General features: G+C 52.6%; 7 protein-coding genes across 8 annotated transcripts; 2 read left to right on the top strand and 5 right to left on the bottom strand.

Annotated features, from left to right (window-relative positions):
• Positions 1–12: 12 nt before the first annotated feature.
• Positions 13–7847, top strand: CAOG_06818 (hypothetical protein). The gene is made up of 18 exons (XM_004344389.2): positions 13–32; positions 846–918; positions 1025–1170; positions 1287–1421; positions 1503–1665; positions 1781–1879; positions 1972–2126; positions 2221–2361; positions 2511–3982; positions 4180–4449; positions 4568–5443; positions 5632–5937; positions 6043–6442; positions 6559–6903; positions 6996–7130; positions 7220–7322; positions 7423–7488; positions 7570–7847. Exons 2-18 carry the CDS (start codon positions 849–851, stop codon positions 7650–7652), a joined length of 4965 nt encoding a protein of 1654 aa, XP_004344439.1. The 5' UTR covers positions 13–32; positions 846–848; the 3' UTR covers positions 7653–7847.
• Positions 7782–9909, bottom strand: CAOG_06819 (hypothetical protein). The gene is made up of 6 exons (XM_004344390.2): positions 9835–9909; positions 9421–9579; positions 8980–9138; positions 8739–8876; positions 8341–8629; positions 7782–8236 (listed from the first exon to the last, which is right to left on the bottom strand). The coding sequence occupies exons 1-6, from the start codon at positions 9888–9890 to the stop codon at positions 7910–7912; spliced, it is 1128 nt and encodes a 375-aa protein (XP_004344440.1). The 5' UTR covers positions 9891–9909; the 3' UTR covers positions 7782–7909.
• A 296-nt stretch (positions 9910–10205) lies between these two features.
• CAOG_06820 (hypothetical protein) lies at positions 10206–12334 on the bottom strand (the record flags this gene model as incomplete). Its single annotated transcript, XM_004344391.1, has 8 exons — positions 10206–11233; positions 11298–11467; positions 11529–11600; positions 11662–11733; positions 11807–11878; positions 11945–12016; positions 12092–12157; positions 12234–12334. The coding sequence occupies 8 exons, from the start codon at positions 12332–12334 to the stop codon at positions 10206–10208; spliced, it is 1653 nt and encodes a 550-aa protein (XP_004344441.1).
• A 529-nt stretch (positions 12335–12863) lies between these two features.
• On the bottom strand, positions 12864–16666 carry CAOG_06821 (the record flags this gene model as incomplete). Of its 2 annotated transcripts, none has more annotated exons than XM_011272377.1 (12): positions 16535–16666; positions 15764–15951; positions 15625–15696; positions 15479–15550; positions 15342–15413; positions 15207–15278; positions 15071–15142; positions 14932–15003; positions 14778–14849; positions 13865–14543; positions 13305–13805; positions 12864–13280 (listed from the first exon to the last, which is right to left on the bottom strand). In XM_011272377.1, the coding sequence occupies exons 2-12, from the start codon at positions 15949–15951 to the stop codon at positions 12864–12866; spliced, it is 2289 nt and encodes a 762-aa protein (XP_011270679.1). In that variant the 5' UTR covers positions 16535–16666. The 2 variants fall into 2 exon arrangements, with proteins under 2 accessions (XP_011270679.1, XP_004344442.1); XM_004344392.2 differs by lacking the exon at positions 16535–16666 and adding an exon at positions 16127–16411.
• Positions 16667–16718: 52 nt separating this feature from the next.
• CAOG_06822 (hypothetical protein) lies at positions 16719–20564 on the bottom strand. Its single transcript, XM_004344393.2, has 11 exons — positions 19517–20564; positions 19377–19448; positions 19237–19308; positions 19089–19160; positions 18949–19020; positions 18814–18885; positions 18677–18748; positions 18522–18593; positions 18385–18456; positions 18146–18318; positions 16719–18084 (listed from the first exon to the last, which is right to left on the bottom strand). Exons 1-11 carry the CDS (start codon positions 19804–19806, stop codon positions 16844–16846), a joined length of 2280 nt encoding a protein of 759 aa, XP_004344443.2. The 5' UTR covers positions 19807–20564; the 3' UTR covers positions 16719–16843.
• Positions 20565–21878: 1314 nt separating this feature from the next.
• On the top strand, positions 21879–24321 carry CAOG_06823 (hypothetical protein). The gene is made up of 7 exons (XM_004344394.2): positions 21879–22135; positions 22561–22715; positions 22854–22963; positions 23103–23428; positions 23524–23711; positions 23802–23894; positions 23996–24321. Exons 1-7 carry the CDS (start codon positions 21964–21966, stop codon positions 24206–24208), a joined length of 1257 nt encoding a protein of 418 aa, XP_004344444.1. The 5' UTR covers positions 21879–21963; the 3' UTR covers positions 24209–24321.
• On the bottom strand, positions 24248–26957 carry CAOG_06824 (hypothetical protein). Its single transcript, XM_004344395.2, has 2 exons — positions 26897–26957; positions 24248–26513 (listed from the first exon to the last, which is right to left on the bottom strand). The coding sequence occupies exons 1-2, from the start codon at positions 26920–26922 to the stop codon at positions 24347–24349; spliced, it is 2193 nt and encodes a 730-aa protein (XP_004344445.1). The 5' UTR covers positions 26923–26957; the 3' UTR covers positions 24248–24346.
• Between the last annotated feature and the right edge of the window lie 54 nt (positions 26958–27011).

Genomic DNA, 27011 nt, shown 5'->3' on the forward strand with positions numbered 1-27011 from the left:
TTAACTTTTTTTTTTCTTCGTCTCAGTTTTCGGTAAAGAAACAAAGAACAAAAAAATTGGGACGAAATTTTTCAATTCAACCAAAATCAAAAAAAAAAAAAAAAAAAAAAAACGTTTGGGTTGAACAATTGGACAATTGATGAGCCGTTGCGCCACGCACTCCTCGCTGCCTTTGTGCGCCTCGCTGCTTGCACTCTACACGAACGATGCACAGTGACGCGACCTACGGACGGGGGCATCGGCGGTGCGGCCTGCGTTGCGCACTGTGGAGCGTAGCGCGTGACATGATTGTCCGGCTTTTTTTTTTTTTTTTTTTTGTTGCTTTCACTTTGCTCTTTGTCGAGACCAGCGATGAGCGATGGGGGAGACTGACGCGGGGTGGGGTGGGGGGAGATGCGAAGGAGCACTCGCATGGCCCGATGATTTGCTTGCATCTCGTATGTGGGAGAGCGGTTTGAGCTCACGATGCGGCGCTGTGCCATCGCTTGACTGATCGTCATCATCGTCACACACACAACGGCTCAAAAACCAAAAAAAAAAAAAAAAAAAAAAAAAAGGAATTGCAATGAAAAAAAAAAAGTCACAAGGAAGCCTTTGCTCTGAAGATGATTGTATGAGATTGGAGATGGTGGGGAGTTGGGGGAGGGGGGAATTGTATGAGATTGGAGATGGGATGACTCGCCATTGAACAAGATCGCCATCGAGCTTGTGCGCCTGAGGAAGCTGCGTCTCTCTGCGCTGAGCTGAACTGAACTGATGGTGATACGTGACACACACACACAACTCGAGCAGCTTGCAACAATCATATCTTACATTGTGATTTGACGCTTGTGCAACACTGGCAGAACATGTCCAAAGTACCAGTCTTCAAGGACGACAAGGACCCGACTGTCCTCAAGACGGGTGGTCATATCGATGGTAAGAAGCGACACACGCACCTTGGCACTTGGCACGGCTTGGAGCGTCTAGACCAGTGGCGTGTGCACATTGAAGACTCACGCTTTGTGCTTCGGGGGGTTGGCAGGCATGGTCATGGCCCTCATTGAGACTGCCGCCGACAAGGAGGAAACCGTCCACGACCGCGTCCGTCAGTCGCTCGTCGATCTCGGTCTGCAGCAGCCCAACCTCGTCTTGAGCTCCATCCTCGTGTTCTTCCACAAGAACAAGAAGGTATGCTTGAATGCTGTTCATCCAGACGACCCTTTGCGGTTTGGAGTGTCTTCCCTCAATTTTTTTTGTGTTTTTGTCTGGTCGTCCATCGAACCAATCGTTTACTGTGGTTTTAGAACATTCCGCTCCCGCACCGCACCTTGCTGCTGCGCGTGCTTCGTGATATCGTCAACGAGCGTCTGGAAAAGCTGCCACACGATCTTTGCGCCATGCTGATTCGCCTCGCGTCTTCCGAGCTCACCGCCACGAAGGTATGTGTGTGTGTGTGCAATTGTCGGCTACTCTTACCCGAGAAATTGCTCACTTTGTCATTGTACGAATCTCTTGGACAGGATCTTGTGCCGGACTGGCAAAGCACCTCCTCCGAGTTGATTGTCTCGCTCGGTGGCCGCTTTGGCAAGGAAGTCGTTGACGAGCTGCTCAGCAAGTGCGAACCCGCCACCATTCCCCACTTCTATATCGTCAAGACTCTTGGCAACTTTGCTTCGTCCCACGGTATGTGTCCGCCATGCATGGTTTTGCGCTCGTGACTTTTTTTTCTTTTTTTTTTTTCGCTTTGGCAACAGCACGCGGCTCACCTTCTATTTTGTTTTCTCTTGTTCCTGACCAGCTGCCCTGATGGTGCCATGCCTCAACGATGTCTTTAGTCGATTGCTGCCTGTTCTTGGCATGATCAAGCAGGACAACATGAAGTTGGTTTTCTCAACCTGTAAGCCATTTTATTCCCTTCACCGTCGTTCTCCAATCTCTGCTCACTGCGCCCCTCACCTCCCATGGAACAATCAAACAAAACACAAACAGCGATCGGCCATTTCTGCGAGAGCATCATCACCTTCGTTGCAAACAAGACCGACCACACTGCCGACAACCTCGGTCAGCGTGATTTCGCTGGTCAAGTCTTCACTGCGTTCGAAGTCATGTTCAATGTGTGGTTGCCCAACGGCAACGACCCCAAGGTATGGCCCGCTGCATCATGAGATGCGGACGGGAATGTGAAGGGTGTGAAAAAGGCTCGTCCTTACCTTTGTGCATCGATCGAATGATTTGCAGCTTCGTATGGCGATTGTCGAAGCGCTCGGTTTCATGGCACAGTGCCTTTCTCGCGAGCAGTTTGACATTCAGCTACCCAAGCTGGTTCCCGGTGTTCTGGCCCTGTACAAAAAGCACAACGAGCACCTGCCGATCACTGCTGTACGCTTGCTCGAGCTGGGTTTTCTTTTTGTGTGTTGGTCAAAAGAGTGTGCGCTCATGCTTCTTGTTGCTGTATTGCTGCTTCCTTTCCATTCCCCCCCCCCTCCCCGGGGCCTCTTGCCTCTTCGCATTCCTCATTTGTCTCTCAGGGCATGTGCATGATCCTCGAAACGGCAGTCAAGGAGGACACCCGTGCGCTGGACCCGCTGCTGGAACAAACCCTGCAAACACTCCAGCCTATGGTGGCCATCCCAATCGATTACGGCTCGTCCACGTCGTTGAAAAACCACAACGAGCTGCTGCGCTGCTTTGAGATTCTGGCACGCTCGTACTCTGACCGCGTCGTTGCCTTCCTCATTCAAAAGCTCGAGAACTCCAACCCGGCCAACCGCATCGCCACGCTTGACGTGCTCAAGCACATTATCAACTCGCGCGATGCTGAGCTCAAGGACAAGAAGGAGCTCATCCTGAGCGGCCTCAAGCAAGTGCTCCAAGAGCCCAACCTGTCGGTGCGCAAAACGTTCGGCACCGTTGTGATTGCCATGGCCTCCAAAAAGTACCTGGGCCTGGAGGGCGGCAACGCCATGATTGAGTTTGTCGTCCGTCAGTGTGCTCTGGTCGAGGATGCCGCCGACCGCAAGAAGCGCGAGGAAGAGGAGCGCAAGCGCCGCGCCGCCCAATCCAAGGATTCGGACGAGAGCCGCCAGCGTGCGTTCAGCGAGCTCGAAGTCACATCCCCTCAAGGCTTGCGCAGCATGTGCGAGAATGTGCTTCATCTCATCACAACGACCATTCCTCACATGGAAGAGGTGCTGTGGCCGTTCCTGACCGAGTTCCTGGTGCCCGTTCAGTACACGGACGCCTTTGCGATCGTGTGCAAGTGCTTGACCTATCTTGCCTCCAAGAAGCGCGCCGAGAACGCCGAGGACTACATGATCAACTTTGACCGCAAGGTCAACGTCCCGCGCCCGTTCGCACTGATTGGTCGTCTGCTTGTCATGGCCAGCCATCCGCAAGAGCGTCAGCGTGGCATGCATGCGTTGCAGCTGCTGCAATCGTTCTCGCCCAATTTGCGAGCGACGCTGCCAGACATGTGGGACGACGTCATCCCGAAGCTTCTGGCCTATCTCGAGGCCAACGCGGACGGCGAGTTTGACCAGAAGGCGTGGGAGGAACTTTTGCTCAAGTTCCTTGCGCGCACCATTGACAAGGTTGGCAACGAGGACTGGACTGTCTCTCTCGGCGAAGATATGGCCAAGCAGCTGCCCTTGTACGACAAGCTCGTGACGCACAAGAACTTTTTGCTGCGCTGCATCGGTGTGTGCATGAAAAAGTCGACCAACAAGAACTTTATCAAGACGCACCTCGACATCATGTTCAACAGCATCGACCACAAGGACCAGGTCGAGCGCGAGGGTGTGGCCCAAGGCTTTGGTTTTGCCGCATCGTCCCACCTCGACACGGTCATTGAAAAGCTGCAGACCGTGACCAAGACTGACATGGTTCGCAAGTCCTCTGGCTTCTTTGGCATGGTCAAGGACAAGTCTGAGATTGACGTTGAGCGGCTTCGCGCCACCGTCATGCTGGGCTTTGGTTACACTGCGCTGTATGCTCCTTCCAAGTAAGTTTCCACTTGTAGCTGTTGTTGTTGTTGTTGGTGGTGGTGGTGGTGGTGGTGGTGGCGGTGTTGTTGTTGCTGTGTTGCTGTTGTTGTTGTTTTGGGTGGCTAGAGTGTTTTTTGGCAGATTGTCGTTGACTAACACGAGTGGCGTCAATGTTGCTGTCCTCGTCGGTTCTGTTTGTGCTCTATGTACACAGCCTCATCACGTCCCGCATTGACGTGTCCATCTTCAACATTATCATTCCGCAGTTTGCGACCATCCGCGAGACGTTTGTGCGCGAGAATGTCACTCGAGCGGTTGCCCTGATCTGCACGGCGCTTCTTCCCGACCGCATCGACGATCCCAAGTTTGTCTGCACTCGTCGCACCGAGCTGCTCAACAACATGCTGACCTACATTACCGCTGAGAAGAACACGCTCAAGAACCAGGTTCAAGCTCTCGCCATGGATGCGCTCACGACCATGGTGTAAGTGTACTTGAGTCGGCGTTTGGAGAGTTTGTCGCCTTTGTTTTGTTTTGTTTTGTTTGGTTGTTTGTTTGCTAAACCAACCACCCTAACTCTGTCCCTTCTTGTGCTTGCTCAGGCACATGGCCCCAGTTCTGAGCGATGCTGATCGTCTCGACGCCGTCCGCACATGCACAACCGCCATCTACGAACTGCCCGAGAACGTGGACGCTGAGCTGATGACTCAAACACTGACTTCGCTGAACAAGATGCTCGCGGCCATCATTGAGGAGAATGCCTCCATTTCTAGCCTCACGTCCATGCTCGAGAGCTTGGCCCCGACCATCCGTTCCGACCAAGCGCACCGTCGCCAGCGTGCCGTTGAGGCTGCCCTGTACGTGTCGCAGCAGTACTTTAAGTTCAAGAGCGAGCGCCTGAAGGAGAATCCTGAGGTGCCTGAGGACTTTTTGGGCTTTGGCAAGCTCATTGCCTTCCTTGCTCCTCGCTGCACCGACCCGGTTGTCAAGATCCGTCAAACCGCGCTGGACGCCATCCAGGTGCTGCTCCGCGTCAGTGAGCTCACCCGCGCCGGCAGCCCTGACAAGCTGACATCCAACCCCGCCATTGAAGCTGTGACTGTGCTCAAGGAGCGTGCCGAGAAGAGCGAGCCGAACGCGCAGTTTGCCGTGGTCAACGATCTCTCCAAGGTTTTGGCCAAGACCCTCGATCCCATTGAGCTGCTTCCGTTCGTGGTCGAGCTGCTGGAGGGTCTCACGGACAAGGAGGACGCCGCTGCTTCTGGTGCATGCGTTGTTCTGAATGGCTTGTTCCGCCAACGCGGCGCTGAACTTGGCACTGACGTCCAGCTGCTCCTCGGTGAAATTCACAAGCGTCTGAAGCTGATCAAGCACGAGCAGACTGAGATTGGCACGCTCCGATCCCTTCGCACGCTTGCCACCCATCATCTCAAGACTGTCGTCACCGATCTGCTTGCCTTCGATCTGCCATACGATGAGTGAGTGGAATTTTGAGAGGGTGGTGTGTGGTAGCGAGCTTTCAGCTTTTTTTTTTTTCTTTTTTCTTTTTTTTTCTTTCTTTTTTTTTTTTTTTTTTTTTGGCTTTTTGTCTCACTTGACTCGTTGGTGCTTTGGCTTGATTTGGTCTCACTCGACGCGTTGGTGCTTTTGATTGCTCTACCTACAGAGTTGTGGTCAAGATCTGGAAGACGTTGGCAGGAGAGGAGGTGACCGCACTGCCCATGCTGGAGCACTTGCTGACCGTCATCACCAAGAACCAACCTTACGAAGAAAAGCCCAGCAAAAACAACAAGAAGGAGTACACTCGCGAGGCCACTCGTCCGCCAATGCAAGCCACCAGCGCTCTCGCTGAGGTTTTCCGTGCTGAGGACTCGGAGGCCCTTGTTGGCAAGCTGTTGCCGCGCATTATGTGCAGCCTGCTGATTCGCATCGGCACGTCGAACGGCATGGACGGTCCCAAGCTCCCCATCGGGTAACTGGTGGTTGTTTTTGTGATGTGCTTTTGTGGGGTTTTTTTTCCACCGACTTTCTTTTGCTTGCATTCAAACTCACTGTGCTTTGGCTCGTGTGGACGCAGCGATACCATTTCTGCATTCAAGGAGTTCTTGATCCGCTCCAAGGCAGACTACGTGACCAAGGACCTTGATGAACAGGACCATTGGGACTTGCTGTCGGACGAGGACGAGTTCTTCAACGGCCTCACAACGGTTGCTCGCTCGATCTGCGTTCACGGCGGCGAGCACGTGCCGGCCATGATTGAGTTCCTGATGCCCTTCCTCTCCTCTCCCTACGACACCCAGCGCGTCGTTACGGCTGCCCTCTTTGCCGAGTTCATCTACAACCGCTGCGCCGAGAATGTCAACCTGATTGAGCAGCTGATGAACGCATGTCTTGGTCGTCTGATTGACGACTCGCATGTTGTTCGCAAGCTGTGCATCCGTGGCTTGGGCAACGTTGCCAACGCTCCCGAGGCTCAGGTAGAGTTCAGAAGATGTGGTTGTGCTTTTTTTTTTTTTTTTTTTTTTTTTTTTTTGCTCGCTTGGGCAAGTTGGGCTTGATTGACTCACTGCTTGTCTCTGGTTTTTTTATCCAGATCCAACGCTACTCGACGACCATCTTGTCCGCAATGATGGCTGGCATGGACGATAAGAACGACATTGACGAGGAGATTACGATGGAGGCCATGAATGGCCTCTCAAAGATCCTCGCCAAGCTGGACGAGAACCACATCCGTCCCATCCTGATCAACATTTGCTTGCGCATCCGCCCTTGCTTTGAAAAGCAACAGGATGGTGTTCGTGCAGCGGCCATCACACTGTTCGGCAAGCTTTCCCGCTTTGGTGACGGCCCATCCAAGGCTCCGTTCTTTGAGCAGATTCTTGCCAACTTTGTCAGCATGCTTTTGCATCTCAATGACGACTCGGTTCTTGTCCGCACGGTATGTAGAGGCAGGCTGGGCCTTTTGTTCAACAAATTTGGAGTTGGTCGACAAACATGCTGACTTGTTGTCGTATGCACACTCGTTGGTAGGCTTGCAAATCTGCCTTGAAGGATGTTGGTCCCTTGCTTGGCGCTGATGATGTGAATGCCATGTTCCAAAAGTACCTGTTGGAGAAGGGCTCGTTGCTCTACCCTGACTTTATGAGCGATCTCTCCAAGCTTGTGGTATGTGGTGGACTTTGGCCACACACTGAAAAATGAATGGTTGACACTGATTGAGACTGTCGGCTGACTGTTTGTTTCCGAATCGATAGATTGATGCCTTCCCTGAGAAGATGAACTTCTTTGTGATGGGCAATGTCAATTTCTTCAAGAGTGACTGGGACACCATCAAGGCGAACGCCGCCCTGTTTGCCGGTAAGCTCCAGTTTTCGGGTGGTGGAATGCGGCGACACTGTGCTCTTTGTCCGGTCATCTTAGCGTTTCCTTGTTGCTGTTGCTCTTGTTGCTGCTGTAGGCTTCCTGCTGTGCCAAATCAACAAGACTGCTCGCGGGTCTGTCACGGTCGAGCATGTCTGCTCTTGTAAGTCACATATTTCTGAGGGTTTACAAAAGCAACTGTCGCTCATGTATTTGTTTTTCATTTTTTGTTCTCCTTTTGCAGCATTGACCAACCTGTTGCAAGAGTCGTCGCCTCTTGTTCGCGAGAAGGCGGCCGAAGCGATTGGTCTGCTTTTTGACTATTAAAGCCAACAGCCGGCATCGTGTGTGGTTGACGCTGCCTACTGTCCAGTTATTGTTGGTGTTTGTTCTTGTTGCTCTCTCTCTCTCTCTCTCTCTCTCTCTCTCTCTTGATACTTTGTGTTATGTGTGTGACGTACGTGATCAAGTGACATTTTTGACTACTAGAACCCAAATAGACTTGAAATTTTCTGCACAAAACAAACAACAATATCATGCGACAAAGCACTCGCGGAAACTTTCAAACAAGGCAAAAAAAAATATTAAAGAAGATCGTTCGAGTCCTCCTGCTGCGGGGCGGCAGGCGCGCTTTGGACAGCAGCCGCGGGTGCGACGTCGGTCGGAATGGCAGTGGTCGGCGAAAATAGCGAGGAGGCCTCGTTGTCAGCGTCGGCGTCTTGCTCTGTCGGCTCTGAATCGATGGGAGCAGCCGAAGCGACGGGAGCAACGGGTGCGGCCGGAGTAGCGACAGGAGCGGGAGTAGAACGAGCAAAAAGCTCATTTCGGCCAGCAGGCGCTGGCTGGGAACTCGTCGAGCTGGCACCCATAGTGCTGCCACCCACACGGAGATTGCGAGCGACCTTGCAAATCTGTCGAGATGCGGCCAAACAGATACACAAGCATGAGACGGATGGGTTGCGCCAAAATCATGAAAACACACAAACCCAAAAAAAAAAAAAAAGAAAACTCATACCTCATTGTCGAGGAAGGAAAACACCTGGCGCTTCGTGACAGCCTCAAAGCCCTTGGCATCACCCTTGTCATAGGCCTCCAGCAGATCAAACGCAGCCTTGCCCTCGTCGGACATGGCAAATCGCTGGACGGAAAGGCCATCTTGGGCAGCCTTGTCTGCAGCGACATAGTCCTCAGCCTTCAAGAAGACAACGACAATGGCCAAGATGTTCTTGTGAGCAACCTCCAGCTGGTTGATTTCCTGCAGCACAGCAAGGTGGTCCTGCAGTGCTTTGACAGCCTCTCGAGTCCTGCGCAAAAAAAAAAAAAAAAAAAAAAAAAAAGGGGGGGTCACAAACGAATTGAGAACAGCTATCGCCGCAAATTCAATTCGAGTACGATTCAGACTAGAGGGCTCACTTGTTCGCGTTCAAGAAGAGTGCAGCAGCGCGACGGAAGGCCTCCGACACTTGACGCTTCTTGCCTTCGGCGAGCTGAATGTCGATAGCATCGAGGTACATTTGTGCAGCCTGGAGGGGGTCTACCTCTTCCGTGTATCTGTACCAAGCATAAAACGAAGTGGCAAAGCGAGGATGAGAACATGAAAATGATTCAGAGTGGGGTGGCGCCAAAAAAAAAAAACAACTCGCGTGAAACGCACTTTGCGGCCTTTTCAAGAACCTGGACGGCCGTATCGTTGGTGCCATTTTGGCGATACAGCTCGACTGACTTCTTGTACAAGTCCGACGCTTGCTTCATGTCCTTGAGCATTCGCGCCGAGTTGGCGGCCGCCTCGAACGCTTTTGCAGCTTGAAAGTAGCTTTAGCGCGCAAGTCCAAAAAAAAAAAACCAGTGTTTTTTTGGGGATTGCCATATCAGTATCATCATGCATGTAGGATGCATGCGACGAGGAGGTTGCCGAGATTCCCGAAGCCCATGTCCAGACAAAATCCAGAAAACGTCACATTTGCATTTTGGATGGGAAAAACCGAGTAAGAAAAACGCAATGCAAGTCCAGCGAAATCAGTCGGACGCGCCGCCTGCGCTGCTGGTGTGCCCAACGCAGGACGCGACACTCGTTCCCTGCTGTTCTTGTCGTTACCTTCGAATCTGGAGCATGGCGCGGGCGAGCTTGGTGTTGGCATTGATGTTGTGCTCGTACGCCCTGGCTGCGTTGGTGAGGTTGGCAGCGCGGTCGTACAGCGCACTCGCACCCTCCCAGTCAGGCTTGAAGCGCATGGCAAACACAGACGTCGTTTCCCTGTTGTTTGTCGACAGAAGCAAGAAAGTCGAGTCGCAGCAAAACGATGGTCAGCAAGCAAAACCAGACTTTCACAATGTCAGCTCAGCCAAAACAACCCCGGCTTTTCTATTTCCCCTTCCCCACTTCCATCGTTTTCAATGCAAGACTTGAGGTGACAGAATAAACAAGACAATATTGACAAGAGTATGAACGCATCAGAAAAGCTTTTGGTTGCTGTTCGTCAGCAAGGTTGTTTTTGTTTTTTTCGGTTACAGTTTGGCGGCTTCGGCCATCAGACTGAGCGCTTCTTTGACCTTTGCGTCAGCCATGATGAAAAATTGTCACAGAGAGAGGACTGGATGGACAAGAGAATTTGTAAATTTGAAATGAGGTCAGTGAATAAAGCCAAACGATTGAGGTGAAGAACGGCATTGAAAAACAAATTTTTAGAGAACGACTTGAGCTCAGACAAATTGTAGAAATCGGATATTGAAACAAGCGGCTTTCAGAGCACAAGCACGAGGATGGCACAGCAAAACGAGAAAAAAAGAGAAGCATGACACTGACAGAACCAAAAACAAAAAAACATTTGAAGGCATCCGAAAAAGCACACACCTACAAAAACTACTGGAATGTCGTTGTTGCTAGTTTGCAATCGACGCATAGTCGGCATTCCCATTCTGAGTGGAAGGGACAACAGTCACCGTCGCGTATGAGGTGGGTGAGGACGCGGGCGGCACACGAACAGATGAGGCGTTGGGCAGCGAAGGATCGGCGTACTCGACACCCGAGACAGCCGCGTTGGAATACTGCACTTCAGACAAACCCACAGGAGCCTGGGGCGCTGAGCCAACATCTTCGTAGGTCTGCTCGGATGGTGCACTCGTGACCGTCGCGTAAGTGGTTGGTGAGGATGCGGACGGCACACGAACCGACGAGGCATTGGGCAGCGATGGATCGGCGTAGTCGACACCGCTGGTTGCACTGGATGCAGACACAGATGCTTCGGCATACACTTGTTCCGAGCTCGTAGGACCTTGAGGCTGTGAGCCAACGTGTTCGTACAAGGCGTGGTCGCCAGTCGCAGACAACGTGCTGTAGGTTGGATTCACAACGTTTGACACAGTTCCGCTGTGATCAACGGCCTGATAGGTCGGTTCCGAGCCGGGTGCTGATTCGCGGAGCTTGATGGCCGAGCCGGTGGTTGCCAGAGCGTTTGGCGAGCGACGACGCCGAAGGGCCACAACCAGCGCAACCAACAAGAGAAGACCTAACACGCCAAAAATGACTCCGAGAATAATGGGCAAAGAAGATGCATCGCCTGAACCTTTTGGCGCATTGGATGCAGCAGATGCAGCCGATGTCTGCCATGCAGAGGATGCGCTGGCGGCAGATGCAGACGCTTGCGAGGCAATTGACGCTGAAGACACAGTGGCAACGGACGCCGAGGCAGCGGAAATATCAGAGGCAATCGAGGCTGCCGAGGCAGATTGCGTGGACGCAACCGAAGCGACCGAAGCAATGGAAGCGAGCGGAACACAGGATCCACTCATCATACCATAACCGTCATAGCACTGAGTGCAGGGATTGGATGAATTGCACGTCAGACAGTTGGTTCCGCAACATGCACCAGACCCAGAGGCATAGCAGGTGGCACAGACTGTATCACACTCTGCATCACAAATGTCAGTGAACGATCACGGAGGAATTGCATAGCAGTCGCGTCGACCTCTTACGGTAAGGATAAGACGCACTGCCGTATGTGCTGGGCGGAGCGACAGTGTTTCCACCAAAGGTAAGGTTGGTGGGGCTCATGTATGAGTCGAAGTCCGACAAATACAAGCCATTTGGCAGGCCCTGGAACAGACCAGGCGGCAAAGTGGTGAAGGGATTTTCAGTCAAAGTCCTGCCAGTGGAAAGAAACGTAAGAGACGAGTCGAACACGTGCATGAAGGGTTCTTACTTACAGAAAACCCAGCCCAGGCAGGCCACTGAACGCAGACGAGGAAATACTGGTGATCAGGTTGATGCTCAAATCCCTGCAGATAGTCACCAACGATTGAGCCGCCTGTGAGATTCTTCATGTCTTTGCTTGCTTACAAGAAATACAGCGCAGCCAGGTCCGTGAATGTGTTTGCGGAGATGCTGGAGATCGAGTTGTTGGAGAGATCCCTACAAGTAGACTCGCCAACGAGTGAGCCGTGCGTATAGCATTGAGTCATTCTTCATGTCTTTGCTTGTTTACAAGTTGTCCATCGCAGACAAGCCTATGAATGCCGAGGGGGGAAGCTCTGTGATCTGGTTGCTGGAAAGAGCCCTGCCAATAGTGGAGTCACCAACGAGTGAGCCCTTTGTGTGATTCTGATGTACTTTACCTGCTTACATGCCAACCAACGCAGTCAAGCCTGTGAACGCGTTTGCGGGAATGCTGGTGATTTGGTTGGCTTCCAGGTTCCTAAAGATAGTCTCAAACGAGTGAGCAGTTGGTGTGTGTGTGATATTCAGCCTGCCAATACTTAGTCCTACTCACAAGACAGTCAGTGCAGTGAGGTCTGTGAATGCTGAGATGCTGGTGATTCGGTTGCTGCTTAACTCCCTACCAATTTATAACAAGTAAGCCGACTGTATGGGTGGTGCTTTATCTCTGCTCTTGCGCATAGTGAAGTGCTTACAAGCGAGTCAACGCAGTCAGACCTGTGAAGGCGTTTGCGGGAATGCTGGTGATTTGGTTGGCTTCCAACAGTCTGCGAACAATCGCCCACCAGTGAGCCATTTGTGCTTGAGTGTCATGTCTTGCTTACTTACATGTCCGTCAGAGCAGTAAGGTGTGAAAGTGCCGGAATGCTGACGATCTGGTTGCTGCTTAAATCCCTACAGATTTAGAGAGAACCCTCCTACAATGGGACAAAAAATGGAGACCACCCTGCATCTAGCTCTCTTCATATTCTTGTTCAATATTATTAATATAGACGATGTGCAAAAAATGGCGGCGGTCGGAGCAATATGAAATTTTGACTTTGCATTGACCTTTGGCTGGGCGCGAAAAATCTTGTCCCATTGTAGGAGGGACAACCTCCGCAGCACTCCCGGCACCTTCCCGCCCGCCCCCGACAGTGGACATGCAGCGAAGATGCAAAGAAAATCGATATTATCCGTATTGGTGGACGATAGGGTCATGTTGTGCGTACTTATGGCCGGGAGTGTGCGCGGGTTCGAATCGGGACAAAGAATTATCGTCGTTTAATCAACCCGACAACAATAACATACATCAAATTGCATATAAAGCCATACATGTAACACATTTAGTTCGAATTGGAGAGGTCAGATAGCGCGAGTCGCTTCCGGCGATCGGTTTTCGGCGTGGACGACACATTTTCATCGGTTGACACAAGCTGCATCGCCGCCATGTCGTTTGTCAGCCAGCTGCTCACGCCACTTGTGTTGGCACGACTGAGTGTCACACCTGGAGACAAAATGAGCCGCGATGAGCTGCGAGTAGCAAGACGGGGCTCCTTCAGCCGCTCGAGAGATCTTGACGACAGTGAATAGGTCACATTCTCGTCCGACCCGCCACTCTGGGCTGTTTCAAATGATGGAGCGGCCTCGTCGTCAGAGTCTCTTTCATAGATTCTCTTCCTGAAGCGCGCTGGAGCGGCAGAAGTCACCTGCATTGGCGACGGCGGAATGCCGTCCTCTTCGCATTCGTCGTCAGAGTCGTCCTACTCAACCGCCATCGTCGCAACCGATTGCAAAGCCGGTGCCGCAGCTGCTGCTTTCGAGGCGGCAAGCGCGCGGACGTGTCGGACGTCGGGGCGCTTGGGTTTTGCGGCGACCATTTGCTTCACGGTCGCGTTGACTTTGGCGAGCCTCTGCTGGTTCGCGTGAAGTTGCGCACGCACGTCTGCAACCAGAGCGGCTGCCGAGTCGTCTGCCTCGAGTTCTGCGAGCCGGGCCTGGTCGGCAGCGATCGTCGACTTGAGTTGGTCCTGCTGATTCATGACGGGCTCGATTTTGTCTTCGTAGGTCCGCATTGCCCGGTTGTACTCCTCCATGAGAGGCGCAACCTGAGCCTTTTCTTGTTCCCGAGCTTCTCGCTCGTGCTGGGCAGCACGCTGTGCCGCATCTTGGGGCGAGTAGGCCTTGTTCTGCTTGACGGTTCGGACAGTGGCAGGCTCGGTGCAGCTCGACGACGGTGTCAGCGGGGGCGCTCGCAGCAACTCCTCGAATGTGAGAAGCGATGGAATCTGTAGCAGGGTGCGCACATCACTCACGAAAGCGTCAAGGAGGCGCTGAGTTTCCGGACGCAGCTGAAAATCCGCCCAGGCTCGGCCCACAGCTTCCCTCCAGACTTGTCGCAAAGCTCCTGCAGGCGCTCAAAGAAGCTTCTGAGGGTTTCCTCGTTCATCGCGGCCGTACGAATGGTTTCGATCGAGTGTGCAGTGATCCAGCGGAGTTCGTCGGAAAACTCGGCGAAAAACCGCTCCAAAAACGACTCGCTCGGGCCGTTGGGACCGAACTGGCGGCGAGGCTTTCCATCTGGTCGTGGAACTTGAGACAGGCGCATGAAGAGTTCGATTGTATTGGGTTTGGTGAGGGCGACGTGAGCAAATGCGCTCCGAACAAAAAGGTAGTTAACGATCTTGAGCTCCTCCGACCGGAGGAAGACGCTGCGGTCCCCCGAGATGGCGTCATCCTGAACTAGATCAACTGCCTGATCGAGGGTAGAACGGGCGAAGAGATCGGCTTGATGGCGGTGATGCGCGATCCATTTGCCGACAGTAGATCGCGGGACCTCGAAAATCGCCTCCAGCTGCCTGATGGTCGGTTTCGTCTCCTTGGCTCCCGCGCCACCTGGTCCACTGATGTCAGCACAAGGTGTAAAGTAGGTTTTCAGCACGGCGGCCTTGAAAAAGCGAGGAGAGTCGGCGTCCTTGGCCTGTCTAGCCTCCCGCAGCAGGTCGAAGGCCCGCTCGTTCCGCGGACTGACGACTCCGCCCGGTGTGCCCAGTGGGTTCATCAGATGCTATTTAGTGGATATCCGCAAGGAGGGGGTAGCAGAACAAGACTCAGAGCCCAAGAACGCCTCTGTCCCGTTGTAGGAGGGCGACAAAAATCAAAATGACTGGAAATGCATTATGTCCCATTGTAGGAGGGTTCTCTCTAATCAAGTGTGAGCCGATTGTGTGTGATACTTTTTTTTTCTTTTGCTTGTTTACAGGGAAGTCAGCGCGGACAGGCCTGTGAATGCATCTGCAGAAATGCTGGTGATTGGGTTCCTTGACAACATCCTACAGAAGGAGGCATCAAACAAAAAAAACACAATGAGTCATTTATGTGATAAACGAGTCCTTCACATCTTTACTTGCTTACAAGGTCTTCAGCGCAGTCAGGCCTGCGAATACGCTAGGAGGGACGGTGGTAAAGAGGTTGTTGGTCAGATACCTGCAGAGAGAGTCACCGACGAGTGAGCCGCCGTTAGTGCGCGATACCCCAGGTCTCACTTGCGTACAGGTAAGTCAGTGCAGTCAGGCCTGTGAATGCATTTGCAGAAACGGTGGTGATCTGGTTGTTGAGCAGAGATCTACATGTCGTGTCTCAAAATGAGTAAGTCGTTTGCGCGATGCTGCGTCTCATTGTTTGCTTACAGGTAAGTCAGCTGAGTCAGGTCCGTGAATGCGCCATCCGGAATGCTGGTGATGTTGTTGCTGTTCAACTGCCTGCAGATCGAGTCACAAACAAGTGAGTCCAATGTGCGAACTTCTTTGTTTGTGCTTGCTTACAGGGCACTCAGCACCGTCAGCCCTGTGAATGCGTCTGCGGGAAAGCTGGTGATTTGGTTCCAGGAGAGAAATCTATAGATGCAGCCACCAACGATTGAGCTGTCTGTGTGGGGTTTTTGCTGCATGTGCTTGCTTACAAGCTTATCAACGCAGGCAGGTCTGCGAATGCGTTTGAGGGAATGCTGGTGAGATAGCAGTCGGACAGACTCCTGCAGATAAAGGCACAAACAAGTGAGCCGTTTGTGCGTGCGCGCGCGTTTTCCCTTTCTTTTTGGTTGCTTACAAGTAAGTGAGAGCCGTCAGCCCGGTAAATGCAGAGGCGGAAATACTGTAGAGCGGGTTATTGGAGAGAGACCTATCGACCGAATGCCAATGAGAAGAGCAATGCTCTGATGGAATTACAACTCGACGGAAACACCTACAGCTCCCTTGTGTTCGGTGGGATTGCGCTCGGAATGGTTGTGAGAGATCTGCCGATGCAATTGACAGAATTTCCGTTGCAACTGCACACGCCAGGGTCACATGCATTGACTGCTTGTGCCAACTGGCCGTAGGAAATCACGCAGAATAGCAGAAGCAGCAGACCAAAGGCCAATCCTTTGGGTGTCATCTTTGAGGATGTGGATCAGAGACATTGGCAAAAGTGAGCTTGGATGACTTCACGCACTTTTTTTGCGGAGACTTGTTTGAAAACCCTCCGCAACACCAATCATGCTGCCGGTCTGTCCTCCCGCGCACGCTTCCTTGATCGGTTTCCCTCTGTGCTCGCTGACAAAATTGCTCACATCATGACAGCCGCAGAGCGAGACGAGACGAGACGACGCGGCAGCTCGACCACATCACCCTATTGGCACCCATCTCTGTTTTGTTGATGGAGGGGGGAAATTTGTTATTGTTTCCTTTTTTTCTTGTTTGCTTTTTTGGTGTTTTTTTTTTTTTTTTTTGTGGGGGGGGGGGGTTCCAAAGCGAATTTGAAAGGCCACCGCTACGTCTGCTTGATTCGACTAGCTTCATGCAGCAGATGCATCAAAGAATCAGAGGAGAGAGAGAGAGAGAGAGAGAGAGAGAGAGAGAGAGAGAGAGAGAGAGAGAGAGAGAGAGAGAGAGAGAGAGAGAGAGAGAGAGAGAGAGTCAGGGCCAGCAGAAGGGTGAAAATCGGGTCACGTCATTCCAACTACGCATCGCCGACTGACTTTTGCAATGCGGCAGAGATCACTACACAACAACGCAGAAAATCGAATGAGAAGTGGGTCTATCGTTTGGGTGGGGTTGGGCGGCGCGCGCGGTCGCTTTGGGCAGAAAAGTAACGAAAACAACAAACCACGAAAAACAAGGAATGAGCAATCGAATTGTTTGGAAACTCGTTTCTATCAAATGGTTGAATTAGGTACTGGAACAAGTGGATATCACAGTGAAAATGCACGAGGATGGCAAGACAAAAACAGGAAACAAAAAAAAAACAGTCAGGCAGCACAAACCAGCAACTCTAGTTTGTTCGTTTGCTAGTTTGCAATCGACGCGTAGTCAACATTTCCGATCTGCTTGGAAGCTGTAACATCGATCGTCGCGTAACTGGTTGGAGAGGACGCGGGCGGCGCGCTCACATACAAGTGATTGGGCAGCGAAGGGTCGACGTACTCGACACCGCCGCTCGACGTTGGCTTTTCATCGGACACAGACACAGATGCTTCCGCATACACCTGTTCCGGTGCAGAAGCCAGGGGTGTTGAGCCGACTGGTTCGTACAAGGCGTGGCTGCTGTAGGTTGGATTCGGAGTCAACGAGTCATAGACTGGACGAGCAGACGAGACGTCGGCGTAGCTGGGATGCAAAGCGTTGAGCACGGTGCCGGTGTGTTCAACAGATTGGTCAGTCGGTTCGGTGCCGGATTGTGACTTGCGTAGCTTGGAGGCCGCCAGAGTCTTGGGTGAGCGACGACGCCGAAGGACCACCAACAGCGCAACCAACAAAACGAGGGCAGCCACGCCACCAATCACTCCGCCAATGATAGGCCCAGAGGATGCATCACTTGACTTGTTTGGAGCACTGGACGCAGCGGATGCGGCAGATGCAACGGATGCAGCAGATGCAACAGAGGTCTGCCACGCAGAGGAAGCACTGGCGGCTGATGCAGAGGCCTGTGAGGCAATTGACGCTGACGACGCAGTTGCGAGTGAAGCAAAGGACGCCAAAGTGGCGGAAACGTCTGAAGCAACAGATGCAGATGACGCGCTGGCAGCAGATGCAATTGACGCTGAAGATGCCACAGCGAGTGAAGCATCAGATGCCGAGGTAGCGGAAACATCTGAAGCGACTGAAGCAACAGATGCAGATGACGCGCTCGCAGCGGTTGCAATAGAAGCTGAAGATGCCGCAGCAAGTGAAGCATCAGAGGCCGAGGTAGCAAAAACACCAGAAGCGGCAGATGCAGAAGCAGCAGATGCGGACGCCTGCGATGCAATTGATGCTGAGGATGCCGTCGCGAGGGAAGCAAAGGATGCCGTGGTTGCGGATACATCAGAGGCAGCTGAGGCAGCCGAGGCGGACTGTGTGGACGCGACGGAAGCAATGGAAGCGACGGAAGCAGAAGCGATGGAAGCGAGCGGAACGCATGATCCACTCATCATGCCATAACCATCATAGCACTGAGTGCACACAGTGGATGATGTGCAAATCAGACAATTGATCGGGCAACACGCACTGGACCCAGCGTCATAGCAGGTGGCGCAAGCCGTATCACACTCTGCAGCACAAATGTCAGCAAAATATTGATCACGAGAATTGCAGTCACCTCTAAAGCTTACTGGATGGAAGTGATAAAGAGCCGTATGTACTGGGCGGAACGGCAGTGTTTCCATCAAACGTAAAGTTGTTGGGGATCAGATACACGGTTCCAGACTCCGACAATTTCAATCCATTTGGCAAGCCCTTAAACAGACCGGGTGGCAAAGTCGTAAAGGGATTGTCACCCAAAGTCCTACAAGTACCGCAAAGTAAGAGGCGGTTCGAATCCGCGCAATAAGCGGGTTTTTTTGTTCTTTACAATGTAGTGAGTGCAGTGAGACCTGTGAATGTGTTTGCGGACATGCTGATCATCTGATTCTTGTGCAGCTGCCTACAAATGAAGTCGCAAACGAGTGAGCCAGATGTGTGTGATTCTGCAACTCTTTGTTTGCTTACAAGCTAGTCAGGGCAGTTAGGCTGGTAAATGCAGAAGCGGGAATGCTGGTGATTTTGTTGCTGGACAGAAACCTACATGTTGGCACAAACAAATGAGCCACTTCTGCGCGATGGTTCGCCACCTCTGCGCGATTTTTCTTGTCTTGCTCGCCTACAAGAGTTTCAGTGCAGGCAGACCAGCGAATGCGTCTGCGGACATACTGGAGATTTGATTGGTGAACAGACCCCTACAAAGCGAGTTATCAACGAGTGAGCCGTTTGTATGTGATTCTTCCTGTCGTTGCTTGATTACAATGTCGTCAGTGCAGCCAGGCCAGCGAATGCGTTTGCAGAAAGGCTGGTGATCTGATTCTGATACAAATTTCTTCAGAGAGTGTCGCAAACGAGTGAGTCATCGGTGTGACTGGGCTTGTCTTTGAATGCTTACAGGGACGTCAACGCACTCATGCCTGTGAACAAGCTCGCGGGAATGCTGGTGATCTGGTTGCCGGTCAGAGACCTACCGATGGAGTCGCAAACGAGTGAGCCGTATACGTTATGTGCTTCTTCTTGTCTTTGTTTGCTTACATATCTTTCAGCGCAGTTAGGCCTGCGAATGCAGCCGCGGGAAGGCTGGTGATCAGGTTGTTGGCCAGAGAGCTACAAAATCGAGTCGCATGGTAACCGAGTGAGCCGGTGGTTTGTGTGCGCTTTCTTCGTGGATTTGCTTGCTTACAAGGACTTCAGCGCAGTCAGACCTGCGAATGCATTTGGAGCAATGTTGATGATCTGGTTGCCGGACAGAAACCTACATATCGAGTCACAAACCAAGTGAGCCGTGTTTCTTTGTGAGTTTTTCCATTTTTGCTTGCTTACAGAGTGGTTAACGCTGTCAAGCCAGTGAATGCGTTTGCAGAAATGGTGCTGATCTGGTTGTTGTACATTTGCCTATCAACCGTGTGCCGGGTTAAGAAAGCCATGCGTGAATTCAAGTTCAACTTAACGACGACACGTACAGGTACGTTGTGGTCGCTGGGATTCCGCTCGGAATGGCAGTGAGAGGTGTGCTAGGTGCGCAAGTGACAGAATTTAACGAGCAAGTGCACACGGCGCCAGTGCCACATGCAACGGCTGCTTGTGCCACCTGAACGTGACAAGTCACGCCGAGCAGCAAAAGTAGCAGACCAAAGGCCAATCCTCTGGGTGTCATCTGAGATGAAGTCTTCTTTTTTGTGGTGATTTTTGGGGTCGTCATAGAATTGGGTGTCAACCACCGCTGCTCCTCAGGACTCGGGTGCAGCGGCATCCCGTCGCCCAATCAGCATGGCGATGTGATGGCCTCGGAAACTGGTTGTCACCATCATTCAAGCCCCGAGCTGGTAACTCGGGCAATACGGGGTACGCGGCTTCTCTCTCTACCATCTCAACCCATCTCGCCGCCACGCGGCACTCTCCATCGTCCTGCCCTCGCGGCAGGCCCCGCCCGTCACCGGGCACGTCCTCCCTGTCTTCCAGACAGACCAAACGTCCTCTGCCTTCATGGCTGAACACAGTGGCTGGCCCCCACGCCCCTGTCTTCGCGTCGGCGAGCTCCAGCTCGTCACGTTGTTCCGCTCTCCATTTTCTTTTCTCCTCTCGTGCTGCTTCCTGCCAGGTCCCGAGGCACAGTGGCCCACCTTCAACTCTTCGTTCCCGCTACTGATGCACCAAGGTCTCTCTCACTCCCGAAGAAGTGGTCCACCAGACCTTGGAGATCCGGACCAATGAACGTCTTGCCACGCTGGTTGCCCTCGCGTACACCTAGTACCCGCGACTTGTGTGGTGAGCGGTTGGTTTCGATCTGAATTGTCGCTCCTTACGACAGTGTGCTGTCCCACCGCCTGCCAGCCGTCTACTTGTTAGTGAACCGAAATGGCTAGCAACATGTCTTTCGTGGTGTATAGGTGGGGAAAGCCTGATCCATCCACCGTCAGCTAGGCTGATCATCTGTTCGAGTTCCTCTGTGAACTCTTGAGCACTCCTAAGCATGCCTTTTTTTGGTGTGTTATTATGCGACATCCAACTGTCTCATATCCTTCCTACGTTCTTTTTCTTTGTTATTCGTAATAAAGCTTTTAGACGAAAAAAAAAATCTGAGATGCAGAGACATTAACAAAATGAGTTGTGCGGATTTCAAACACTCGCCCGCAATGACACAGTGCTGCAAGAACGTTTGTGCGCGGAAGTATGGGTTTAATGATTGTTTTAGCTGTGGAGAGAGAGAGAGAGAGAGAGAGAGATAGGGAGAGCGAGAGAGAGTGTGTGTGTGTGTGTGGGAGTGTGCTGCGTCGTGCGACTGTCTGCGGGTATGCCCCACTCCATGTGTTCGTTTCCCCATGTGCGTGATCTCTCTCTCTCTCTCTCTCTCTGCCAGCCTTTCCTCGATTCCGAGCGCGTTTCTTGATCACTTTCATTATTTTTGTCGTTCAGTAGAGAGTGGAGAAGAGCGGCGACGCGACAGTTCGACCGCATCAGCTGACGCTTGCGGTAGTTAACTTGTCATGTTCTGTTTTCTGATAATGCTGTTTTTGTTCAAGTAGCGAAATTTCATGGCCAGTCGCAGGGCCAGGCTCCTTCCGCTTCGTCACTGATTCTGCTGAATTACTGCTTTAGCTTACTGCACCAGAGCTCGTAAAAGAATCGGAAAAGAGAGAGATGCAGTGAGAGAAAGAGACTGCAGGGGAATCCAAAAAAAAAAAAACGCGAAATCGCACTCTTTCAGCAGACGCAATCCGCTTGCCGACGTTCGCAATGCGGCAGAGATCGCTTCAGAAAAATAGAGGAAGTAAAACAAGCAAAGAGAGTTGTTCACTCCTTGGGTGTGTGTGTGTGTGCGTTGGCTTACTGCTACTTGGAAAAATGGAAAACGAACAAACCACAAAAAACCACAAAAACGAACAAAAGAAGAAGGAAACTTTCCCGATTTATTCTCACTCGCTTTGTAAAACGGGATCATCCTTCCTGGACTTCCACCCGCTCTGCACGCGGCATCGCAATTGATCCTGTGTGTCATTGCGCATCCCCATCTCATTCGTCTGATCCCGACTAGGTTGATCAAACAGATGTTTGTTTTGTTGTTTTGGAGGTGGCGGGGGTTTCCTTATCGCAATCGCGCCAATTACAAGTTTGCGAGCTCAAGATAAATAGATCACGGAGCAATACTCGAAGGCGACGGATTGCCAACTCTCAAGTCCAACGAAATTCGTACAAATGCTTCCAACGCAACTTCTCGGCCGTAAATTTCTATCTAGATCTACTGTACAACAGTTCAGCTTCGGTCCTGTGTCGTGCTGATGTCGTGCCAGTGCCATCGACTATCTATATCATCAATGCGTCAGTCCACCTTTTGAAACCTTCTCATATTATTGTTCGTGCCCAGGTCGCGTTTCTAAGCAAAAAAACTCAAACCAAACAGCTTGCCAACATGTCCTTTGCCGACTCTATCAACTCGGCCAGCGGCACCCGGCTCGTCCGCAAGCGCCAACCGGGGACCCAGGGCAGTCCCGGCAGCAGTGTTCGCTCGTCCTTGAGCAACGGCAGCAGTAGTGCGCTCGCGGCTGACCATGGCGCCGACGATGACCGCGCTCGGCTTCTGAGTAAGCGTTGGTCATCACTTCTTCTTCTTGCATGAGCCTCGCTTCCAGCCATTCGAGCTCGTCCTGCAGCTTCGTTGGGGCCTCGGTTGTGTTGCTCGTTTGCAAGTGTTTGGTGGAGTCGCAGCAGTGAATACGGTGAACGGGCGGGGGGTTCAAGAAGCACTGCTCGTTCTTGCTGTGCGTCATCACTGAGCCGGGCCTCACCTTGAAACAGCTTACCCCCCCCCCTTCTGGGTCTGCCTGCTCCGGCACCGACTTTGCTCGACTGTGTGCTGTTCATGAAGCTTGATATGGATGTTGCGGAGCCATGCAAAAAGCGAATGCTTTGGATATGTGGCAAACGATTGGCGGCATTGAGACAGCCAACTTTGCACCGGCATCTGGTGCTCATTGAACTTGTGGCTTTTTGATATTGCATCTGCTAGATCTCGTTGACCAGTCAGGCGATGGAGAACTGTCGCCAAGTGTCCGAGCAGAACGGACGCTGCAGCAAGTGATTGCCGATGTCAAGTCGGTCGAGGCAGGCATCGTGATTGCCATTGCCAAGTTACAAACACACTGCTCCAACATTACGTCCTTGGTAACTGAGACACGTTTGTTTGTTGCTCGCTCTTGATTTTTGCCAACCGAGGCGTCGAAGAGAAGCCTCGTTTGTTGTCAGGATTTCAGAGAAACTTACACTTTGCGGCTCTCTTCTTGTTCTCGTCTTGTCATGCAGCAAAACCAATTGATGGGTTCGTCGGTGGATACATTCCAAGAGCTAACTCTGGAGCGAGAGCAGGCTGCCTCGACGTTCAACCATCTCCGGAGCCTGTTTGCCGAATTGACGTGAGTGAAAAAGCTTGGATTTGTTGGAAATTGGTCCACTTCCCTCTCTTGCTCTGCACTCTATTCGATACCGCTTGGTGGATTGTGCCAGCGCAAGAGTGACAGCGCAGGTTGACTCACGCTCTTGCTCATTTCGCAGACAACTGCAACAATTGGTGCCGGAACATTTGCAATCGTGGTTGCAAGCACGATTTCAACCACTTTTCATCGACTATGGCTTTGTCGTGAGCGAGTTTGAGCTGCTCTGCTTCCCTTACAGCGATCAGTACAGCAACACTCGGCTTGACCGCGAAAACTCGCTCGATCTGTCTTCGGTGACAACGAGCGCCGAACGCACTGAATTGATTGAAAACAAGCAGCGCGAACAGGAACTTGATCGCTCCAGACGCCGAGATGAAATTGTTCACCAGTTAGAACAGATGGCCGAGGATGAGCGACAAGTGCTGGATTCGCGCAATCCCTTGAGTACGTTTTACAAACTGCCTTTTCCGTTCTATCTGCCTCATTCTGGCCTGTCTCACTTTCACGTGTTGTCCTGCATGCCTTTTGTCTCCATCCAGTTGAGGAGCAACTCCGTCAACGTCGCGCACGGCAAGAGCAGCTTGAGCGCGAGCTAATGGAGCTAAACTCAATGTTTTTCGACCTGCAGCACTTTGTCCAGAAGAGCGCCAGTGTCGTCACACGTCTCGAACAGCAGGTCGAAGAAACTAAAAGCCAAGTTGCTGCCGGGACCAAAGAGCTGAGCAAGGTACGTCGAGGGTCACTTTGCGGGGGAAGGTGGGCGATTCTAGAGAAAAACGCGCAACGTTGCGCTCATCTGCGGTTTCTCGTGCTACAGGCTGCCAAGATCCAGGCCGTAATGTACCCATTATTGTTTGGAATTGTTGGCGGAGCGATTGCCGGACCAGTGGGCCTTGTTGCTGGCTTGAAAGTATGTGTGCTTCCTCAAGTGGGCTTTTGTGCAGGAAACAGAACTCAATTGGTTGTTATCTGTCGTTTATTTTTTTTTTCTCTCTCTCTCTCTCTTTCCAGGGTGGCGGCCTCATGAGCGCAGCTGCGTTGGGCGCAGGAGTGGGCGCTGGTGCGGGCGTCGGTGTGAAGGCGCTTCGCGACAAGTTTGTCGATCAGCACACTCCGAAACAATCCCACCCCTCGCAAATCGCGATGGTCAACGAAATGGCAGGCATTCTCATCGAAGAGTCTCCAACACGACCCGCCCTCACCGTGCACGAAAAGGTGCGGTAAAGAAGCCATGTGAGCACACTTTCTCTACAGTACTATCGTTTATGACTTGTTCATGGTCGTCTCGTGCCAATTATGCTTCATTTTTCTACAGTAAATAGTTTTTGTTAGCCGTTCATATGAACGTTTGACCCTGACGGTTTAGAGCAACGAAGCCTCTGGCGGGTCGGAATGGACATAGGCAATGTTGTTTACGAGCACGGACGCTCGAGCTTTGCCATCGAGAGCACGCAGCTGCAGCGTCCACCCTTCAGTCACCCACCCTCCAGCAAAGGTCACATTGGTATCCAGCTCGAGACGCAGCATGGCAGCTGTAGCGGCTGCAAGTGCAAATGTGATTGGAAGCTGCTCGATTGCGTCCGGCGCCAGAACACCGTGCGCCGACTTGTTTCTCAGCTCGAAAAACGAAGCCGATCCCGGGGCGAGCCGAATGACGTTGCTCGAATCATACTGAGCAGAATCGTTTTCACTCCGAGTCGTCCAAGGGCGAAGAAATGGGGGCGCGACTTGGCGAAGCTTCCAGCGACACCGCGAGCCGGGGAAAGGATTGGAAAAGGTAAGAGTTGCAGACGAGGAGGAATCGGTGCCCATTGGGAACCGCACCATCACTACTGTCGAAAGTTCGCTCTTGCTGGGAGTCGCAGTTTGCCCATTGGATAATGCAGGCTGGGAGGACTGCGTCGGAGAAGATTGGGACGATTGGCTTGGAGCCTGCACTGAGTGGTGGAAACTAGAACCTTGTGGTGGGAGTTGTTGCACAGATTGGGTGGCTTGGCTGGGTTGGGCTTGCATGGAGCGGTGTAAATCAGACGGCTGCTGCTGCTGCTGTTGTTGTGGAGCTGCAGCGCTATTGGAAAGCACACGGCCTCGAAGGCGAAGACTGGCCAATTGCGAAGAGACCACTGCGCCCTGCACCACAGGTGTAACTTGCAACTCAAGTACTGCCAGCAGATCGTTCAAAATTGGAGGCTGCAGTTGGGAAATCAGTGCGGGATTGGCGTCAAACACGATTACAATCTGTGCTTCCTGGGTTGGTTGAAGCAAGTGGGCGCTGGGCGGTTGCAAAGCAAAGAACTGGGCACAGACTTGGGGTGCCGGACTGTGCTCGTTGGGCACGATCCGAGCAGCAATCTCACAGGGGCGTGAATCAGTGTTTCGGACATTAAACTTCATCCTCTGTAGTCCACCAGCAACCGAGGCGCACGACTCGAGCAGGTTGTGTCCACTGAGGGCGATGGATGGCTGGGAGATTGGTGTTCGAGCATTGGGCATGGCGGTCGCAGGGCGTTGTTGCGCAGGTGCCAGAACGCTGTCCCCTTCAATGATGTGGCCAATCAGCTTGCCGGTGGTGCTCGCCGATGTGTGCGGTTGAACATTTTCTTTTTGAGGCGGAGACGACAAGCTCTTCCTTGCAGATGGATTGCTGGTTGGCTGGTGTAGGCTGACGGGGACAGTTTCGGGCCGAACAGCTGGCTGACTGCTCGAGGTGCTTGCCAGAGTACGAGTTGGGGCTGCAGAGGATGAAGTCGTCACCGCAGATGGATGTGCTGGTGAGTGTGCTGATGAGGATGTGTGCGCTCCGGAAGCTGGTTGTGCCGCGCTCTTCGTCGCGTCTTCTTCCTCGTCGTCATCCTCGGCATCAGAGATCGCGGCTGGAGCGGTAACGTAGAGTGGAGCGGTTGGCGCAAACCGATTCACTTGCGGAGTTCGAGAGTAACTATATGGATCAACGGGCTTTGTGGTGCTAGCTGGTTGGTTTGTGCCAGCGGCCGTTCGCTTGGCAGCGGCCGACGCCGGATTGCTTCGAAAGTGTGGCCGCAGCGGCGTTGCAACTGACCTGCTATCCAGCGCGCCAAGTTCATGGGAACGCTGTCCAAAAAATGCACCTGGCGTCATGGGAACGAGCTGCGGCGCTGGCTCAGAACGGGACGGAGGGGTCGCGCTTTGCATACGCGCCGCCCCTTTGGAGGGTTGCGAGGCACTGCGGCCCGCACCAGGTGCAATGGTACTATCATCGCTCCATAACGCCGATGTCACGTTATTCGAGTCGACGTCCGAGTCGTCCAAGAGCTGGCCGGCAATGGACTCGAGCGGAACAAAAGTGGTACTTGCGCTCGTCCACGTCGCCAGCGGCCGCAACGGTGTAGAGAACACGGACGCAGCAGCTGACGATGTGCTGGCCCCAGGGGTCATGGTTCCGACGCTGGCTGCAGCAGCAGCGTGACCCTGACTGTGACTGGGCGTTGCATTGCGGCTGACTGAGCTCGATCTGACTGCCGCTGGAGACAGCGAGAAGCTGCTTGAGCTCCTGCAGCACACACACACAACAAAGTGAGAATGGTGAGTTCAATCAGCGAAACGCAGCGCAGACAAGCGTCAGTGTCCCCCTCAACGACAAACGCAGTGAAAGCAGGGTTTCAAAAAAAAGCGCGGGAAAGTTGAACGAATCCAGACTGTTGCGTCGCTTTGCTCGACCGTCGCTGGTCTGGGACATGGCTGGCGTCCAGTGGGCTCGTGGTGTGACGAAACGCAGAGCAGATGGAAGCGGGGGGCAGCGGACGCGAGAGAGAGAGAGAGAGAGAGAGAGAGAGAGAGAGAGAGAGAGAGAGAGAGATAGAGAGAGAGAGAGAGAGAGAGAGAGAGAGAGAGAGAGAGAGAGAGAGAGAGAGGACATGGTCGAGTGGAACGGACCAGTCTGCTGGAGCCTGAGCGCTCATTCTGTTGGACTGACTTGAAAAAGTCGAAAATGCAATGCACGAATAGAAGAATGGTTCTTGGACAACTTGGACCTGGAAGGGGCAGTGAT

This window comes from Capsaspora owczarzaki, assembly GCF_000151315.2.
Source record: "Capsaspora owczarzaki ATCC 30864 unplaced genomic scaffold supercont2.12, whole genome shotgun sequence".
Classification (NCBI taxonomy): Eukaryota; class Filasterea; order Ministeriida; family Capsasporidae; genus Capsaspora; species Capsaspora owczarzaki.

Coding starts and splice junctions, on each gene's coding strand:
- CAOG_06823 (XM_004344394.2), top strand. CDS start 21,964: ATGTCCTTTGCCGACTCTATCAACTCGGCCAGCGGCACCCGGCTCGTC. Junction 23,429..23,523: donor GGATTCGCGCAATCCCTTGA/GTACGTTTTACA, acceptor GTCTCCATCCAG/TTGAGGAGCAACTCCGTCAA. Junction 23,712..23,801: donor GGACCAAAGAGCTGAGCAAG/GTACGTCGAGGG, acceptor CTCGTGCTACAG/GCTGCCAAGATCCAGGCCGT.
- CAOG_06818 (XM_004344389.2), top strand. CDS start 849: ATGTCCAAAGTACCAGTCTTCAAGGACGACAAGGACCCGACTGTCCTC. Junction 919..1,024: donor GACGGGTGGTCATATCGATG/GTAAGAAGCGAC, acceptor GGGGGTTGGCAG/GCATGGTCATGGCCCTCATT. Junction 7,323..7,422: donor GAACGCCGCCCTGTTTGCCG/GTAAGCTCCAGT, acceptor TTGCTGCTGTAG/GCTTCCTGCTGTGCCAAATC.
- CAOG_06822 (XM_004344393.2), bottom strand. CDS start 19,806: ATGCCGCTGCACCCGAGTCCTGAGGAGCAGCGGTGGTTGACACCCAAT. Junction 19,449..19,516: donor CCAGCGACCACAACGTACCT/GTACGTGTCGTC, acceptor CACGGTTGATAG/GCAAATGTACAACAACCAGA. Junction 18,085..18,145: donor CTCTTTATCACTTCCATCCA/GTAAGCTTTAGA, acceptor TTTGTGCTGCAG/AGTGTGATACGGCTTGCGCC.
- CAOG_06824 (XM_004344395.2), bottom strand. CDS start 26,922: ATGAGCGCTCAGGCTCCAGCAGACTG. Junction 26,514..26,896: donor GCTCAGGCTCCAGCAGACTG/GTCCGTTCCACT, acceptor TGTGTGCTGCAG/GAGCTCAAGCAGCTTCTCGC.
- CAOG_06819 (XM_004344390.2), bottom strand. CDS start 9,890: ATGGCTGACGCAAAGGTCAAAGAAGCGCTCAGTCTGATGGCCGAAGCC. Junction 9,139..9,420: donor GCCATGCTCCAGATTCGAAG/GTAACGACAAGA, acceptor TGCGCGCTAAAG/CTACTTTCAAGCTGCAAAAG. Junction 8,237..8,340: donor TTTCCTTCCTCGACAATGAG/GTATGAGTTTTC, acceptor GCATCTCGACAG/ATTTGCAAGGTCGCTCGCAA.